The sequence below is a fragment of the Hibiscus syriacus genome, unplaced genomic scaffold (assembly GCF_006381635.1).
Source record: "Hibiscus syriacus cultivar Baekdansim isolate YM2019G1 unplaced genomic scaffold, ASM638163v2 tig00006666_pilon, whole genome shotgun sequence".
Taxonomy (NCBI): domain Eukaryota; kingdom Viridiplantae; phylum Streptophyta; class Magnoliopsida; order Malvales; family Malvaceae; genus Hibiscus; species Hibiscus syriacus.
Genome location: NW_024062106.1, coordinates 216,112 through 235,806, shown reverse-complemented (window position 1 = coordinate 235,806; position 19,695 = coordinate 216,112). Strand labels below are relative to the sequence as shown.

The window sequence follows — 19,695 nt, the reverse complement described above, 5'->3', positions numbered from 1 at the left end:
ACTCAAAGATTTTTTTCATTTGTTTTTGGGTGAAACAGACTCAAAGATTTTTCAATAAAATATGTCTCAAGAGAGACAAAGTTTTGTTTCAAAAGAAATAGACTCAAAGATCCTTTGTTTCAAAAGAAAAGACTCAAACGATGAGTTTCCCAGTGAAACAAATTCATAATTTGGAAAATTGTCTCAAGTGAGACAACATTTGTTTTTAGAGAAATTGTCTCAAACGAGATAAAAATTGTTTTTGAGAAAAATTATCTCAAGTGAGACAAAAATTTGTTTTAAAATTCTCAAAATTTATGGAAAAATGTCTTAAGCGCGACAAAATTTTGTTTCAAGAAAAACACCCTCAAAGGTGATAAAAAGTCTATTTGTTCTTGCATGTTGAGGAAATGTTTTGATTATTGACTTCAGGAAGCCAAATCATCGCTTCTTCAAGTTAATGACATCTGGTCATTTCTGAGCTTTGATTTCCTGAAAGATCAAAATGATGTATTTATGGATGCCTAATCTTTGATATTATGATGGATGTCAAGATGAAATTTATTTGAAGTTTTATTGAATTTGTCGTCAAGAGAGGAGAAAATTGTCTTTAATATACATGATGATAAATGGTTGATGCAAAATTTATGAATCATATATGTATGTGTATGTCTGTCTGTATGTATGTGTTGATGTATTTTTTCTCAATCTGTAAGGAGAATGGTTGCGAGAGCAGTCTTCACTCTATCATTGATTCAGTTTGTCTGTATTTCCACCAAGAAGTATTCTTGCAAACCTCGACCTGAGATAATTTGTTTCCTTGCCCCATCTTCGATCCTGAGCCTATGAGATATTCGTTGAATTCCAAGATACTTCCAGAGAACTTATCTTATTTGAAAATGCTTTTCTTCCTTTGAATTTTCAAAACTTAGAAAAATATCAAAAGGAAGTTTTTAAAAAATATTGTCTTCTTCTAAGTTTCACAATTAAAACAAATCATAAAAGGAGTTCATTGGATTTCAAAAGAATCAAATGCTCTTTAATATTTAATAACTGCAAATCTTTGACAAATATCAAGATTGAAAGGTTGGTTTTGAGGTTGGCTGCCTAAATTCTAGGGTTTGTTTCATCGATTGGTCCTCGTGAAGATCATAGCATGCTCCTCTTTCTGAGTTTGGTATTTTGATCGAAGGCAAATAAAATGGCACAACTAGCATAGTTAATTATTAGACTCTTTAGAACACTTCTATTTCAGTTCTCTGAAATCTTCTGATGAGTGTTCAAAATCGTTAATCTTTGCTTGTTATTTCTTCGATTTTGTGGAATTATTGCTGCTGAATTGGTCGTGTTATACTTATTTTTGTATATGTCATTGCTTTCCAGAATTTGTGACAAAACGAGCGAATTCTGTATTTTTTTATTATTTGGTCACGACTGGAGACATGAGCACGATGCGGTTTGACGTGGCAGTTTCTAGAAGGTCCAGTCAACGGCGGTTTCTAGAAGACTTCATCCGCACTCCTTCTGGAAGATTGACGAGTAGAGTTGCATTAGGAGACTAGTTTAAGTTTGAATTTAAATTTAAAAACAATTATCTTTTTTATTATTTTATTATTTTCTTTGCTTATCCTTTAGGCTTTGAGAGGCTATAAATATCCACTTGGGGTAAGCCTAAACTCATCACTCAAATTACATTCTTCTTTTCTCTCTAGTTTTATTAAAGTTTTCTCTTTTTACTTTTAAGTTTTTCCCTTTTTTCTTTTATTTTCAAGCTTTGTTTTCAAAATGCTAAGTATGACTTTTGTCATGCTTAGCTAAACTTTTCAAAAGCCGAGAGCTGTCGCGATGATTCAATTCCAACAGGAGAATTGAAACGGTCCCTTAATATCTTCGGAATATCTCTCTCAATCTCTGCACTTATCTTTCAAAATCAAAACAGTTTTCAAAATCAAAGATTGACTTTGGTCAAGAGCTTGTTGCGATTAAATGTGTGGGAGGAAGATTTGGCTTATATAAAGCAATTCGACTTCCTGGGAACACACTTGTCAAGATAGTTTCGCCAAGAGGGAATTGAGATCGGAATTGACGGCTATAGAAGCAACAATCCGAGTCGGACGCTACGAACTTAAACGGTAATTGATCTACAAAAATTGATGTCGTTAGAATCAATTATCGAAGCCGGAATCAAAGATTGCCTTGGGTGTTCGGTATACAAGATAGAGTCACATGGATAACCCTTGTAGACAAAGTAACCGACGTGAATCCCGAAGAAAAAATCTTATTCGATGATCATAAGGAAATTGAATCAAAGCGGAGCTTGAGGTTACTTTTACCGAATTTATTCACAATCTTCATCTTATTATTTTTACTTTAATTATTTTTATTTATTTAATCGCTTTTATTATTTTAATATCTTTTTACCAAAATTCCCCCGTATTTTTACTGTTTCATGCCTGGCATAAATAAATCAGACAGAAATTTATAATTTTCTAAGTCCCTGTGGAATCGACCCTTTCTTCTCTTTACTACGTATTTCCTTTATTTATTGATTGAGAATAAGGAATTATTTTGACACCGAAACGACAGTTGTCAAATTGGCGTTGTTGTCGGGGACTTCGCCAAAGTTACTAATTTTTGTTTGCTTTTGATTTATGACCAGAACTAATCTAGGAGCATTAGTGGAGTACGACTCGAAGATTGAAGCCAAAGCTAAGAGACTCCACACACAGACACTTCGGGAAAGAAAGAGACAACAAACAAATCCAAAAGAAGAATCAAATTTAGGTAATACAAATCTGATGGCTGGACTTACTATTCGGGAGTTATCTGCGGCACCCACTGAACAAGGACCTATGTGCATTGATTTTCCCCAAGGCGAAACTCCATACCAGTTGAAAACTGGCCTTATTCATCTCATCCCTACATTCCACGGATTACCAAACGAGGATCCACACAAACATCTCAAGGAATTTCATATGGTCTGCTCCATCATGAGACCACAGGGAGTAACCGAGGACCAAATAAAACTTAGAGCTTTTCCTTTTTCCTTAGCCGATTCGGCTAAGGAGTGGTTATTTTATCTTCCTCCTAATTCTGTTACTATATGGGCTCAAATGACTCTTCTTTTTCTTGACAGGTTTTTCCTTGCAGCAAAAGTAAGTGAACTACGGAGAAGAATACTTGGAATCAAGCAGCTTGATGGAGAGTCACTTTACGACTACTGGGAGCGTTTTAAGAAGTTATGTTCTAGTTGCCCACAACATGGGTTAACTGAACAAACACTCCTTCAATACTTTTATGAAGGATTATCTTCTCTGGAAATGAAGATGATCAACGCAGCCAGTGGTAGAGCCTTGGTGAATATGACTCCTACTGAGGCTAGGGACTTAATATCGACAATGGCTGCAAATTCCCAACAATTTTGTTCAAATAATGAACATTCTCGAAGGGTTCATGAGATAAGTTCATCTTCCTTAGAAAATAAAATCGATAAACTAACTGAAGTCGTAAACTCTCTTGTTTCGGGAAAGATAGGGCAAAACCGAGTATGTGGAATATGTGCATTGCCTGATCATCCCACAGACAGTTATCCACTGATTCAAGATGACGCAACAGCTTAAGTCAATGCAGTCAGGAATTTCTCGGGACCTCCCCAAAAAGCTTATAATCCCTACGATAATACATACAACCCAGGATGGAGGGATCATCTGAATTTCAACTATGCTCAGAACCCAAGACCAAATCAAAGCTATCAATCGAGACCACCTCCACCACCACAACAGCCACAGAAGACATCACTAGAATCGATCGTCGAGAGGTTAGCACTTTCCCAGGAAAAAATTTAGAATCGCACCAAAGCCCATTTACAAGAGTTAGACAAGAAGATGAGCCAACTAGCTCAAACCGTAAGCCGCATGGAATCACAAGGTAAACTCCCGTCTCAAACTGAAGTAAACTCGAGGGAGAACATTAGCGCCATCACTCTTCAGAGTGGTATAGTAGTGGCACCACCTATTCCATCAGACCAAACAGTCCAAAAAGAGAAGAAGACTGATAACGCAGAATCCCAGAAAGAGAATGATGAAGAACAAATGGACGATCCAACACCATCTCCCTATGATGTGCCACCACCTTTTCCATCGAGGTTAGTCAAAAAGGATAAAAAAAGCCGAGGAAAATGAAATATTAGACGTGCTTCGAAAGGTAGAAGTTAATATACCTCTCCTTGAGGTTATCCGGAAAGTTCCAAGGTATTGTCGGTTTTTGAAGGATCTCTGTACGACTAAAAGGAAGCTTACCGGGGTCGAGAAAGTGGATTTAGGTGCGAACGTCTCAGCAGTTTTCCAACGACCGCTTCCGCCGAAGTATAAAAACCAAGGTATGTTTTCAATACAAATCAATTATTTATCCTGAAGGGCTCATAGAAAATGTTCTAGTAGAGGTATAAAACTTAATTTTTCCTGTTGATTTTTATGTGATTGATATGGAAAATGATCGTAGCAACATTGGTTCTGAAATCCTCCTCGGTCGTCCATTTCTAAGCACGACAAATGCAAAAATTGACGTTCGAAGCGGTATTCTTACTATAGAGTTCGACGGTGAGATCATAAAGTTTGATGTTTATAAAGCAATGAGATATCCGGATAACGTGCATAGTATTAATTTTGTTGGCGTTATTAAACATGTTGATGATGAATCTAACTTTGTTGATTATTTATGCAAGGAATCGGATGATAAAAAAGACGACATAAGAGAGTTGAAAAATATTTCATTTGTTGATTCGAATTTGATCTTAACTCCTTTAAACACTAAAGATTCACCTTCCCTTTTGCAGGCACCAAAAATTATGTCGAAACCATTGAGGAATTGTTTGAAGAAAACAATTTTTGGTAAAAAAGATGTATTGACGAACATTCTTTTCGACAATCATTTGGGAAAAATCTGAAGAAATCTTTATGAGAATTTTCGAATTTCTCATAAAGAATTTCTTAGTTGGAAAAAACGAATGAAGTGGAAGTGTCCGTCACGAAACCTGTAGTCTGAATCAGGTCGTCGAGCTAACGACGTTAAACAAAAGCGCTTTATGGGAGGCAACCCATTGTTTTCAATTCCGTTATATTTTTATTTTTATCTTTACTTTTTGTTTCATTTTATTTTTATTCATTCAAGCATGTTTAATTTAATTTATTTTTTTGTAGGAATCGAATAATTTTATTCAAACTTAAACGACGAAGAATTACAGAAATTTCAGTCGAATAGTGCTAATTTCGGAACCCCATGAGCAGTGGTAAAAACGCAGAACAGTGGAATAAGGAAAGACTCATGCGCACCGTTTCATTAAACAGTGTACGTTAGCACAACCCTTTGAAGGTCAGCGCATGTTAGCAAAACCCATATGAAAAATTCTTTCACCTTTTTGTTATCTTTCTACCGCCCACCATTTCTCAATTATCTCTTCTCTTTCAATTTCCTTTTACCATAGACCCCACCATCCCTATCTCTATCACCTTTTAATTTTTAAACTCCCCTTTATCCACACAAAAAACAAAAACCCCATTTACTTCCAATTCAGACACCCCACAGCAGAAATCAAACTTAAACCTATCAACTCGATAGCCATCCTCAAACAAACGCAAAACTGTCACCCCTTCTTCTCCTCACCGCCGATGGCATCACCGAACCCCTACGCCTTTGCTAACGAGTTTCCATGCCACCCGCTCCTCTCTACTCCACGACGGTGCACATGCAAAGCCGACATGAAATCCAGGGAGTACTCTAATTCCTTCTCTTGTACTTTACTTTTCGTTTTGAGGCAAAACGCTTTAAGTGAGGGGAGTAGAGTGTAGGATTGAATTTCACCCTGCTTATCTTTATGTTTCGATGCTAGTATATGTTGGTTGGATTTGTCGAAAATTTCATTGATTGTCTTTGTCTTGTTGAAAATTTTTGGAATGTTATGCTTGTTTGGGAACACATGATTATTTAAGTTAGGATGTTCTTGATGGCGAATAGCATGAATTGTGATAAGTTTGTGTTTTTGTGATATTCCACGACTTCGTTGGTTGAAATGTGATTAACTCAATGCATGAAACAATTTGGTGAGATTTGAGCCTTAACGAGCATATCATTTTCGCTCTATTTTGTTGGATTAAGTGTGTCGAATTTGGCATTGGTATTTTAGAACCTGCATGTTAAATACTGTCGAGATTACACATGACCATAATGCTTAAAGATGATTTGGGCACCTTAGGATTAACCATTCTGTTTCCCCACTAAATAGCCTACCCATGCATTTTCCCCTTAGTTAACCACTTTTGAGCCTTTTCTCGTTTCCATGTTTTCACCATATTTATAAACCCGAGCCTTTTTATTTTATCCCTCTTTTCTACCTTTTTCAAGGCAAGTGAATAATTTTACCGTTGTATTCTCCATCAAAAAAAATGTTGAATGAAAGAAAGAAGAAAAAAAAACAGCAGTTCAAAAAAAAGAAAGAGTTGTTCGAAAGAAAAAGAGAGAAAAAAAAGACATGAAAGAAAAAAAATGGAAAATAAAACAACAAAAGTGTGAAAAATAAAAAAATGCATTTAGACAAAAAATTTGTTGTTTGATATGTCGTCTTTTTATCTTGATGTGCTTAATGTTTTGATGGGGTTGAGATTATTATTTGTTAGTTCTTTGCCTTGAATTTTTAGCCATATTTTTAGCCTTTTCCCCACCTTTACCTAAGCCCCATTACAACCAATAAAAGACCCTTTGATTTATGCATTTTGTTCTTATTAGTAGTAGAGATTTGATTTACTTGCAGGCTTATGGTAATACCATGTCAATTCTGACATTGAGCATTTCTTACCCCAAACACATTGAGTGATCTGAGTGAATCCCGGTAAGGTGTTGAGTTATAAGCATTGAGATTAATGAATAAATGAATATTACAATTGCACTAGACTTGTTTCATTTGGTGATGTTCAATTGATTGATTTCTTGACTTGAATAGTTATTATGGTCCCTACCCTGCTTCCCTGAATTTGAAACTTGACAAAAGAACGTTTAATGAAGTTTTTGACTGATTTGGTTAATCATACTTGAGGACAAGCATGAGATAAGTGAGGGAAAATTTGATGAGTGTTTAAAATCGTTAATCTTTGCTTGTTATTTCTTCGATTTTGTGGAATTATTGCTGCTGAATTGGTCGTGTTATACTTATTTTTGTATATGTCCTTGCTTTCCATAATTTATGACAAAACGGGCAAATTCTACATTTTTTATTATTTGGTCACGACTGGAGACATGGGCACGACTCTGGGCACGACGCGGTCTGACGTGGTAGTTTTTAGAAGGTCCAGTCAGTGGCGGTTTCTAGAAGTCTTCATCCGCACGCCTTCTGGAAGATTGACGAGTAGAGTTGCATTAGGAGACTAGTTTAAGTTTGAATTTAAATTTAAAAACAATTATCTTTTGTATTATTTTATTATTTTCTTTGCTTATCCTTTAGGCTTTGAGAGGCTATAAATATCCACTTGGGGTAAGCCTAAACTCATCACTCAAATTACATTCTTCTTTTCTCTCTAGTTTTATTAAAGTTTTCTCTTTTTACTTTTAAGTTTTTCCCTTTTTTCTTTTATTTTCAAGCTTTGTTTTCAAAATGCTAAGTATGACTTTTGTCATGCTTAGCTAAACTTTTCAAAAGTCGAGAGCTATCGCGATGATTCAATTCCAACGAGAGAATTGAAACGGTCCCTTAATATCTTCGGAATATCTCTCTCAATCTCTACGCTTATTTTTCAAAATCAAAACAGTTTTCAAAATCAAAGATTGACTTTGGTCAAGAGCTTATTGCGATTAAATGTATGGGAGGAAGATTCGGCTTATATAAAGCAATTCGACTTCCTGGGAACACATTTGGCGAGATAGTTTCGCCAAGAGAGAATTGAGATTGGAATTGGCGGTTATAGAAGCAACAATCCGAGTTGGACGCTACGAACTTAAACGATAATTGATCTACAACAATTGATGTCGTTAGAATCAATTATCGAAGCCGGAATCAAAGATTGCCTTGGGTGTTCGGTATACAAGATAGAGTCACAGGGATAACCCTTGTAGACAAAGTAACCGACGTGAATGCCGAAGAAAAAATCTTATTCGATGATCATAAGGAAATTGAATCAAAGCGAAGCTTGAGGCTACTTTTACCGAATTTATTTACAATCTTCATCTTATTATTTTTACTTTAATTATTTTTATTTATTTAATCACTTTTATTATTTTAATATCTTTTTACCAAAATTCCCCCCATTTTTACTATTTCACGCCTGGCATAAATAAATCAGACAGAAATTTATAATTTTCTAAGTCCCTGTGGAATCGACCCTTACTTCTCTTTACTACGTATTTCCTTTATTTATTGATTGAGAATAAAAGAATTTATTTTGACACCGAAATGACAGTTGTCATCTTCTATTTGTTCAAGCTTCGTAGACTTACCTAGTCAAGGTAGTGCAGAAATATCGGTCTAAAAAAAGATTTCTGAGTGCTCATGTGAAGTCGACTATAACAGGTGTTCCTCAACTCCCTTAGTCCATATTCACCGAAACTTCTTATTTAGTAATTTTTGATTTAATTTGCCATTGCTTGGCTAGCTGGATTCAGCTTTATTGTATATATATTTTTATAATTGCCTTTGTTCAGCTAACTGAAGGATTCATGTCGTCACAAAGTCTTCGACTTGACAACCACAGTGGAGCATACACTGGATTGCCAAGTACCCAATCAATGTCATGGTTTGAATGCAATCTATTCATAAAGCCAAGGCTTTTGAGTTTCCTCTATAACCAATTGCTTTAGTGGAATAGCTCAACTTTATTGTATACATATATAATATAATATTTTGGGTATACGGATTCCATTTCTTAAGCATGCTGAGGAGAACCTGTTATAGTCTCGGTGTTTGTTGAAGGTCAGAAAATCTCATCGTTAGAGTTCAATTTTCAAGCAATTAACCTAAACTGGATTTATCTATGTGACCATTCCATCTGAGAAGATTATGATCATCATTGAACGTCATAAATAGAAATAAGAACCAATTAGTTTTGCAATCTCATGTGCTAATTACCCTATTTTGTCCGCTCCTAACACATACCTGAATGTCAAACCCTTTGATTGACTCTTTATGTGAATAGAAAACTAGCTCAGTCCCTGCAAGATAAAGGTATATAATTTGGTGTATCTCTGAGGTAGGATCGAGGGGTTATTGTTTTTTAGGGTTTAATCTTGTCATTTGTTAAAGATTCACAACCTTAATTATTAAAAAACTTTTAATTAAAATGATATTCAAAGAATTCAAGATTAAAATTTGCTCATTGTTCATTTCCTAAGAATGAAGCATTTTATTGAGAATGTTCAAAAGTCAAGTGATTTACAAACATTTAAACATAAAAAGAACAAAAGAAAAACAAATTCAAACAAGATGTCATGCATGAGAATACAACAAAATCTCCTGATGAATGCCCCGGCCGACTTCCGATCATAATGCCCCATCACACATTGAACGTTAATGCCCCTGAATCAATTAGATCTTGGACCTTGCGCTTCAATGTCTTATAATTCTCAGTGGTGTGCCCTGAGCTCCCAATATGATAGTTGCATATGGCGTTAATATCATGACCTTCAGGATATGGGGCTTCTCTTGGTTTGGACCGAACTGGAGTCACCAGATTCATCTCAACTAGCGCTGGGAGCAACTCCTCATATGTCATTGGACTTGTACACATGTTAGTCTTTTCATAGAATGTCTTATGAGGTTTGATCCCCATACTAGCTAGATAAGATCCCTCAATGTTAATCTCAGCTCTTTCCTCATTGTCGGTACGACTAGTGCCTCCTATCTGACCATTCTTGATTGCTCTTTCGATCATTTCTCCACACATGACGATGTTAGAGAAACTCTTGGTGGCAGCTTCTATCATGTAGTCGATATATGGAGACTTTAACGTATCAATGAATAGAGTGATGAACTCTCTTTCAGTCATTGGTAGATGTACTTGAGATGTGACATCCCTCCATCGTTGAGCATATTGTCGGAAGTTCTCACCATTCTTCATCTCCATATTCTGCAGTATTGTTCGATCAGGGGCCATATCAATCATGTGCTTGTATTGACTCAGAAAGGCACTAGCCAAATCATTCCAAGAGCGGATTTGAGTACGACTCAGTTGATTGTACCACCTTGAAGCGGGTGCAATTAAACTGGCTTGGAAGCAGTGAATCAACATCTGATCATTGTTTGTGTACCCAGTCATTCTTCGAATAAACATCGTGAGATGGGCATTAGGGCAACTGGTTTAACTGTATTTTTCAAAGTCGGGAATCTTGAATTTGGGCAGAAGCATCATGTTAGGAACTAGTACTAATTTTGTTACATCAATTCCGTAGTGAGAGCTATGTCCTTTCATTCCCTGGAATGTCTCTCTACACCACTGTTTCAGATTCTCTGGGATCTCGTTATTAACTCTTTTCATCTTATCAGGATTTGGCATGTTGTAATTAGTAGAATTACCCTGAGGATTTATCGCTTTAGTGGCTGAGAAGCTTACTTAGCGGCTTGGAAGCTTGTGGGGTGAAATAATTATTCGAGGACTAGCATGGGATATCACACATTCAGAGGTTATTCTAGTCGAGGAAATCTTCTCTTTGCCTCTTTCTTGGTTGAGCCCAGACAATTTTTCTACCATTTGATCCATTAGGTCGCTTTGATTTTGCAAGATACGATCCATAATGGCCTTTTGTTCCTGCTCTATTTTAACTTACCACTCTGCTTGAATCTTTTGCAAACTCTCTTCCAGCTCTTTCTTCAGTTGCTCGAAATACAGTTACACAGTTAGAAGTACTTCCTCAAATTTTCCCGCAATGTATGATTAATGCATGTAAAAATGCTTAAATGAATGTTGTACAATATGCAATGATCCAAATGCAAATGCGGAAATGTTGATCCCAACGATGAATATTTTAGAACAATTTTCACCAAAGATAAAAGTTTTCACATTACAAGACAATCCACTTTACAGACTTGACTTCGCTTATATGTTGAATCTAAAATGGGTCGTTTCTTCGTCTCGGATCTTCGTCCTTGAAAAGGATGCCCCTCAAGAGTTCTGTAACCTAACTCGGTTGATGCCCCTGCGATGCTGAAGTCAGTGCGTCGCTCCTTAATGGCTGGCAATGAAATGCTCGTAGATAAGAACCTACTGATGGATTACTCCTCGGCTCAGTGTATCATCGTCTTGAATGTTACACGATCCTCGAGTAAGTCTCCTTCTTGTACTATGAACTTCTTTCAGCCCTCGATGCATGTGTGTATATGTGACTGCTTAATTGAAATTTTTTATCTCTCCTTGTGAAAATTTTCTCTTGAATATCCCCTTGTGGATCAATATTTTCGCATTATGTCATGACGATGCAATGTAAATGTAAAGAATGATGACAAAATGACACAAACAAATGAAAAGAAACAAGTTAGTGTACACAAACAAAAGAAAAGAAATTAATTAGTACTGATAAATAATTGATATAGATAAAAATGTTATGAATATAACACCTACCCGACATGTTATCTACTCGAGCATGCTTTAAATAGATAATAATCCTACTCGTACATGTTATCTACCCAAAATGAATAATTTCAAAGAAATGATCCTAACCGCGTGATAACTAATTCACATGTTTTTATTCAACAAAAATTTAAAGCAAAAAGGAAAAGTTCAGAAATGCTCCTCCTTTGTGTACACCTATTTTGGGTACCTACTGACGAACAGAGGTTCGGTATCTATACCTAGGGTGAGTGTTCTACAGTTCACTGTATGCATGGTTTTGGCTCTAACAGGAACAAGGTACTCGAATTGTCCTTGATGTCGGTGCCCCCTTGGGCTACCAGACCATCGATTCTCACCTATTACAGGTTTCGAACGGAACGAGTTCAATTCGAGGGGATTCACTACCTTATACCAATACGAGGAATAAATCCCTACAAAGGTATAAAGTGTGTATCTCATGGGTTATTTTCTAAAACTCATACGAAGAATAAATTCTTACGAGAGTAAAGCAATCACCCTGACTAATTTAGATCAAAGTTCGTGTCTAGAGCTTATGTTATGCAGATGCACGTGATGTGTGTGAGGAGGAGCATACCTACCTTTGACTCAAAACGAAAAAGATATAAAACTCGACAAAACTTGGATCGATCTGAAAACAAAAATTCAAATGTTAGTTTGACAGTTAAAAATGAAGCAATTAAAAACTTCAATAAATGAATCAGAAGTTAACTAAAGACTCGGACTCATAATTTTGACCACAATCGATAATGTGTAAACGATTATGATTTTTATTTGGAAAATTTGAGGATTTTGGATTAATTTGGATGAAATTGGATAAGAGTTAAAATGGAGTCGCCATCGACCTTTAGGTTAGGTAGGTTGAATACCTAAAAACGTCTTTTTAAAACAATTTTAAGAAAAAATATTTTATAAGACAAAAATGGTCTGCGTTTACAAAGATTCATTTAAAATAGGTTCGGGAGTTGATTACGCGTGAGGAAGGGTGAGCATCCCACAACGCCCAAAATTGGTACTGTGTCGCTTATATATTGTCGTAATGGTGGAAATGGTGAATCGAATATAAAGTTAAAATGCGATCCATTTATTAAAGTTAATTAATTTGCTTGGAATTAACTATTTAAAGAAAATTCTTTAACTCAATGAAAAATCTTGAAATTTGCAATCCTCCGTTGGGAAAGCTATTTCAACTATTTTTTATTGTTAAAGGATATTCTATTGTCGATTATGTAAAAGATACATATCGAATATAAATTGCAAATTGACAATTGCAAAAAATAAAATACATAACTTGCATTGTTCAATGTAAAATAAAATGAATTAACAATTAACAAACTAAAATTGATTTATTTAGTTCCATTTAGTTTGAACGTCGTATTAGATTGTACCACTTGATCAAGTGATACTTTCTACGTCAGTTCTACAAATACATTTATGAAATTATTCTAACAATGACAAATAGGGGAGTGCAAATTAATAACTTGAAATAAATATATGTTAAAATATGTAAGGAACCAAAATAAAAAAATACATAAATTAAAATACATAAATAAATATGTACATGTATAACACATTTACCAAGGTTGGACTAAAATAGATATGTATACAAATATGATATGCTTAAGATATAAATTAACCATACTTGATAGCATAAAGGACTAGAATAAAAAACAACAAACATTACAAACCGAAATAAAATACCAAAAATAAGCATTTAAGGGACCAAAATATGATTAATAGAAATTTGAAGGGTTAAACAGTAATTAAAAACCAATCATAGCCAAGATCAAAAATATTACAAACTACAGGTACTGTAAATGAAATAACCCATAACTTATAAAGGACTAAAATAGAATAAAAATAAAAACATACATGTAAAATTCATGGTTTAATACAAAATACATAACAGTGACCAAAATGTAGGTGTAACTGAATTCAAAGCTTAAAGTAAATTATGTAAAAAACCCATATGATGACTAAAATGAAAGGAATACAAGATCGGAAGCAAAAAAGCTAAACAGATAAACAAATATAATATAGAACAAATATGACTAAAATAAAATACTAGACAGACACATAGCCCAAAATGAAAAGATAAACTTTCATTAGAATGATCAAACTACAAATGTTACAGAATTAAAAGGATCTAAACTATGATTTAACCCAGAAAATAACAAAACACGGAAGAAGTTACGAGGACCTATAATGCCATTATCCCCTTTAACCCATCGTTCGGCCCTCCCTTGTCTCAGAACAACGTCGTTTGACGTCTGAGATATAACCCCCTTAAGGATTATTTTGAAACCCTAAAATCATTTTACCCCCTTTCAGCCGACCCCTCTCTCTAATCTCTTCATCATTTTCTCTCCCTATCCTCCTCTCTTCGTGATACCCTCTCCCCATCGAGGAAAATAAACCCAAAGCCCCGACCACCGTAAAACAGTGGCCACGGGGTTACAAGTATCCCTAAAACCCTATTATTCCTTTCTTTTACCCTCTGCCCCTCACACGAGAACCAAAAGCACTGAGCCCTTAACCCCTTATAACTAGATCCAAACAACCTTACCTTCGAAAATGAAAGGGGTCCCTGACTCAACAAACGGAGGCTGACGATCTAGGTAAGGGTGCTTCCAATCTCTCTTTTTTCTTTTTGGTTCGAATCTGGTATCTTTCTCTCGGATTTCTTATGTTTTTTTATTTTCTGCTAACCCCTCCCCCTAAATCCGAATGCCTCTGCCTTCATTTTATCCCCCTAGCTTGGTGATTGATGGTTGTTGATAGAGTTGTTTATTGCCCGAGGAAATAGGGCTTGAGTGCCCTAGGTTTGTAGACCCGATTTTCCTCGGGATCTCTTGTCCTTGTTTTGATTTTTTTGATTATTTTTTCTTTATTTTTCTGTTGATGGACTGATAGACGGGCTCTAAGTCACTATAGGACTGTTTGATGGATGTTCAGCGGCGGTGATATTCGGCTTGAACGGTTAATGGTGTGATGGACGGTTGGGCAGCTGAACTGGAAGGTGGCGGCTGAGCGATTAGGGGATTAGGGTTGAAACCCTAATCTATTTAAGGTTGAAACCCTAATCTATTTAGGGTTTGACAAATAGGTCGGGGCCATTCTGGATCGGGTTGGATCCAATTGGTCTTCAAGTTGGTTGTTGAGTGGGCTGTAGTTGGGTTAGTCTTGGTTGGGCCTCTGTTCTGGGCTTTACTTGTACTGGGTCAAGAGCTGGACCTGCACAAAATGTAACTATGTTAATGAAACAATAATAATACATATAATAATAATAATAATAATAAAATTAAAATAAAATAGAAAAGACCCGGACAAAAACGAGTGTCTATAATCATGATTTCAAAGCAATGGTGAATAGTGTTATCAAACTAAACTTGATATATTATAGAAGTAGATGGACAATATTATATCAAATTAAAGCATGAGGGACTAAATTCCAAAATTCAATACACTACACAGACTAAAATTTACTCAAATTCTATAATTCATTTGGTCTGTGGACAAATCCAATCCCTCTTCTTCCACTCCTCTAGTAATTCAAGAATATCATTATTCGACTCCCCTCTACATAGCTCTCTGAATACTGTGTTATAAAGTTTTATATATCTTTAGAGATATCATCTAATAAATAATTAACGGAACGTATTAAATTATAGTCATTGACTATTGAGTTAATAATTGAAGTTTTATTAGATATAAACTTTAAACCAATTAATTCGATTGGATTAGCTTTTAGTCTTTTACCAAAGTGAACTTGAGATGCTTTACTCTTCTTTCTTATGTCCAGCCCTGGTGTTTGGTTTGATAGACTTTTCAATTCCTTTTCATGGAGAATAATCAACTTCTAAAAAGAGATTTATTCTCCCATATCTCTTTATAAAGAAAAATCACCTTTTTATTTATTTTTATAAAGGAAATTACCTTTTATGGTTGAATTATCAATTGCTAATGTTACTCTTGTAAAAATATAAAGTTAATTAGGTTAAGGGTTTCCTGTATTGTAGAAAAATAACAATTCTGTCTGACCTTATGTAAATAAGGTACCCTGTCTATATACCTTAATTTGACTCTTAAACCAAAACTAAACAAGGACAAATGTGAATGATAATGTTAAATACTAATATTGTATTAGCGATATTTTAATATTTATGACATTTTAAAAAAATATAAAAAAATGACTAAACGATGGAAACTATTGTAAATTTAGTGCAAACACTGATAAATCATTATTATTTGAAAAAAAAATAATTACTATAAAACGTTTTAAACTTGTTTATAAGTGAATTTATTTAAAGTTTAAAACTTAAATTTTATTAAAATACATGATTAACTATATATTTTGACATTTAAAATTTGTGACCACACGTTAAAAGCATACGACTGAAACCCTTTCATAAGCGATAGGCCATTGTCCGTCTGTGACCGCAACTGTGATAACGTCTTCTTTAGTACAAATTTAACTCTAGCACTAGCAAATGTATAATTAATTTTTGGTAATGGCAAATGTATAATTATTAACCTTTGGGAATGGAGTATGCAAATTATTCGCTTCACTTCAGAAATGAGTAATATTTTTTTATTTCAAATATAAATTATAAGATAAATATAAAAAGATAAGATATTTTAGACAATAATAATGTATATTGGCAGATTGAGGGTCCCAATGTTTTAGTTGTACGGGGAAATTCTTGTTGCGTCTTAAAAGTTAAAACCAAAGCTGCTAACATCCATGGGTTCTTAGGTCTTCGTTCTTGTCGATTGGTTATGGTTGAGCTGGGATTTAGCTGAGGAAAGAGAATGTTTTTTGGGAACGTTTGGTGAATTGGTGTGGCACCCGCTCATATTCTCAAAAGTCGACCATAACTTGGATGGCAGTCTTAGATCGACTTCCAATAAAAAAACAGGCTTATTGCTTTTGGGTTACAGGTCGATGGTTTATGCGTTCTTTGTAGACATGAAATAGAGTCTCGTGATCACTTGTTCATCGTGACTTCTGTGAAATGGTTTGGGAGGAGATTTTGCGCTTCTGCCATTTGAACAGAAATGTTATGTGCCGCGAGTCGGAGCTTGAGTGGGCTTGCAGGTTACGGATAAGTTGTCTTATGTTGAAGTTAGCTTGGAACCAATGGTGCACCTATAAATTTGAGAATAGGATTCTAAAATTTTAGTTTTTTTTAAAATAATGGGTATGCAGATTTTTTTTATTTTCTCTATTTTCCCTTAATGCATTAAACTAAATTTAACGATTTTTTTAAAATAATAGAATGTATTTAACCCCTATGAGGATTTAGTGCATCTGCCCTGCTTGAAACGGTACTATCCCTTTAGTATGGAGGGAGCGAAACTACGTGATATTCCAAAAAATTGATTTTCCTACTTAAGATATTGTAGGTAGAATTAAACAACAACAACAATAAAATCTTATTCTCATATGTTAAAAAAAGTTAACAGAATAAGGGATGGTTATAAGAGAATTTGTTCTAACTGAAATCTTGAGGATTAATTTTATTTCCTGAGGTTTCTGTTGTTTGTATTGCTGGTTACTTGAGTGTTAATACTATACAGATCTATTCATGGGAAACAATTAATAATGTATTTTACACTCTAAAAACGACATTGTTTTGTGATATTATTAAAAGAAATAATATAAATTTGAGGGGAACCATCAACAGTGCCGTCAACGTTCCTATGCTGGAGCGAACAAATTTGGGTACGCCCGGCAAACTGCTGTTCTAAACATCCACCGACACATCAACGTCAAACAAAGTACAGCTGCTCATTTATGAAACAGCCCCATGCAACGGCTCTCTGCTCTTATTTTCCGAGTCACCCCCTCCATTTTTAATTTTTCTGGCTTTGGCGACGTTTCCTGGAAACCAGAGAGGAAGCTATATTAGACATTAGACCCCACCTTCCATGGCTTATTCGCGACTTTTCATTCCTTAAATATCACTTCACCCCCACCAGGGAATCTCCTCAGGTTTACCTTGTATCCTTTTTACCTTTTAAAAGAGTCTATCAGAAAAGCAGTGTTCCGTCCCACACTGGAGTCTCTAATACGCTTATCTATTAACAAAGCCCATGTTCATCAAGTTCCACTCTTCATAAAATCTCATGCTTGTTCAGCAAGTCGTAGCCATTGATTAAAAATCCAATCTTTGACCTTTCTCCTGCTCTGTTTTTTCATTGTTTTAACAGGGCATCTGGAAATGGGTCTTCTTCTTTCACTTTACTTCCTCTTCTTTTTCCTCTCCGTTTCGAGTAAGCTCGATTCCAAAACCTTGAAATAATAACAGTCGTTTTACTTGATTTTGCGACTTTTTTTAACATGTGAAAATTTTGATTTGGTGTTTCAGGTGGGGAGATCTCAAATTTTGTGGGAGTGAACTACGGCCTGCTTGGGAACAATCTGCCATCACCGAAGCAATCCGTGAAGCTAGTCCAATCTCTGGGAGCCAAGCGTGTCAAAATCTACGATGCAAACCCCGACATCCTTAATGCTTTCAAAGACACAAACATTCAAGTGTCGGTTATGGTTCCAAACGAACTCATAATCAATATCTCCAACAGCCAGAAGCTAGCCGATTCTTGGATCGAATCCAATGTCGTACCTTTTTACTCCAAAACCAAAATCCGACACCTCCTTGTCGGCAACGAGGTCATCAGCAGTTCCCCTAAAGAAATCTGGCCCAGAATCGTACCCGCCATCCGTAAAATCAGAAGTTCGTTAAGAACCCATAACCTCAACAAGATCAAAGTCTCTACCTCGATGGCAATGGATATGTTGGAATCGTCGTTTCCCCCTTCGAACGGAACTTTCCGATCTGACATCGCCGATCCGATTGTTAAACCGTTGCTACAGTTTTTGAACCGGACCAAATCTTTCTACTTCCTTGATGTTTACCCTTATTTCCCTTGGGTAGCGGATCCAAAAAGCATTAACCTCGATTACGCGCTCTTTGAGTCCCGAAACATAACATACACCGACCCAGTTTCCTCTTTAACCTACACCAATCTGTTTGATCAGATGGTTGACTCTGTTGTTTTCGCAATGAAGATACTCGGGTACCCGGATGTTAGGATCTTTATTGCGGAAACGGGTTGGCCGAATGCCGGCGATATCGATCAAATCGGAGCCAATATTTACAATGCGGCTACATACAACCGGAACGTTGTCAAGAAACTAACTGCTAAGCCGGCGATCGGAACGCCGGCGCGACCCGGATGGGTTGTGCCCTCTTTCATATTTGCTCTGTATAATGAGAACCAGAAACCGGGTCCGGGAACTGAGCGGCATTTCGGGCTGCTGTATCCTAACGGGTCATACGTATACGGGATCGATTTGAGTGGGAAGGCTCCGGCTTCGGATTTCGAGCCTCTGCCGAAGCCAGATAATAATGAGCCGTATAAGGGGAAGATTTGGTGCATGGCGGCCGGAGGAGCTAATGCGACTGCGCTGAGCTCGGCTTTATCGTACGCGTGTTCGCAGGGGAATAAGACCTGTGACCCAATTCAACCCGGAAAGCCATGCTTCAAACCCGATTCATTGTTTTGGCACGCGAGCTACGCGTTCAGTTCTTATTGGTCGCAGTTCAGGAAGGCTGGCGGGAGCTGTTACTTCAACGGCTTGGCTACTCAGACGGCTAAGGATCCAAGTAAGAATATTATTAATTATTATAAATAAAAGAGTTATATAAACATAATAATAAAAAATACTTCAATTCTTAAAATTATAATAATAATGTCGGTCGTACTAAAGTTTACGAATTAAAGCGGAAATTGTCACACCTTTTTCGCGTTTGTAATTATTTTCTTTCTGACTCCCAGGTTTTGGACACTGCAAGTTCCCAAGCGTGACTCTTTGAAGAACCTTTTGTGGGAAGTGAATGATGGAGTGGAAGACACAATCGCAGGTGTTCTATGATTAAATCCATTAATATGAACAAATTTAATCATAAAACAGCATTTTCAAATATAACGGGTGGGAAGATTTAGGGTTAAAATGACATTGGTGTGATATTGCCGTCCGGTCCTCTCGTTTCGCATTGTGAGCTTAGCTTAATTAATGTACTGCATACATTAAACAATTATTTATTGA

General features: G+C 35.9%; 1 protein-coding gene across 1 annotated transcript; it reads left to right on the top strand.

The window, feature by feature from the left end:
- The first annotated feature begins 17,754 nt into the window (after positions 1-17,754).
- Positions 17,755-19,695, top strand: LOC120200960 (probable glucan endo-1,3-beta-glucosidase A6). Its single transcript, XM_039201665.1, has 3 exons — positions 17,755-17,858; positions 17,954-19,252; positions 19,425-19,695. The coding sequence occupies exons 1-3, from the start codon at positions 17,807-17,809 to the stop codon at positions 19,460-19,462; spliced, it is 1,389 nt and encodes a 462-aa protein (XP_039057596.1). The 5' UTR covers positions 17,755-17,806; the 3' UTR covers positions 19,463-19,695.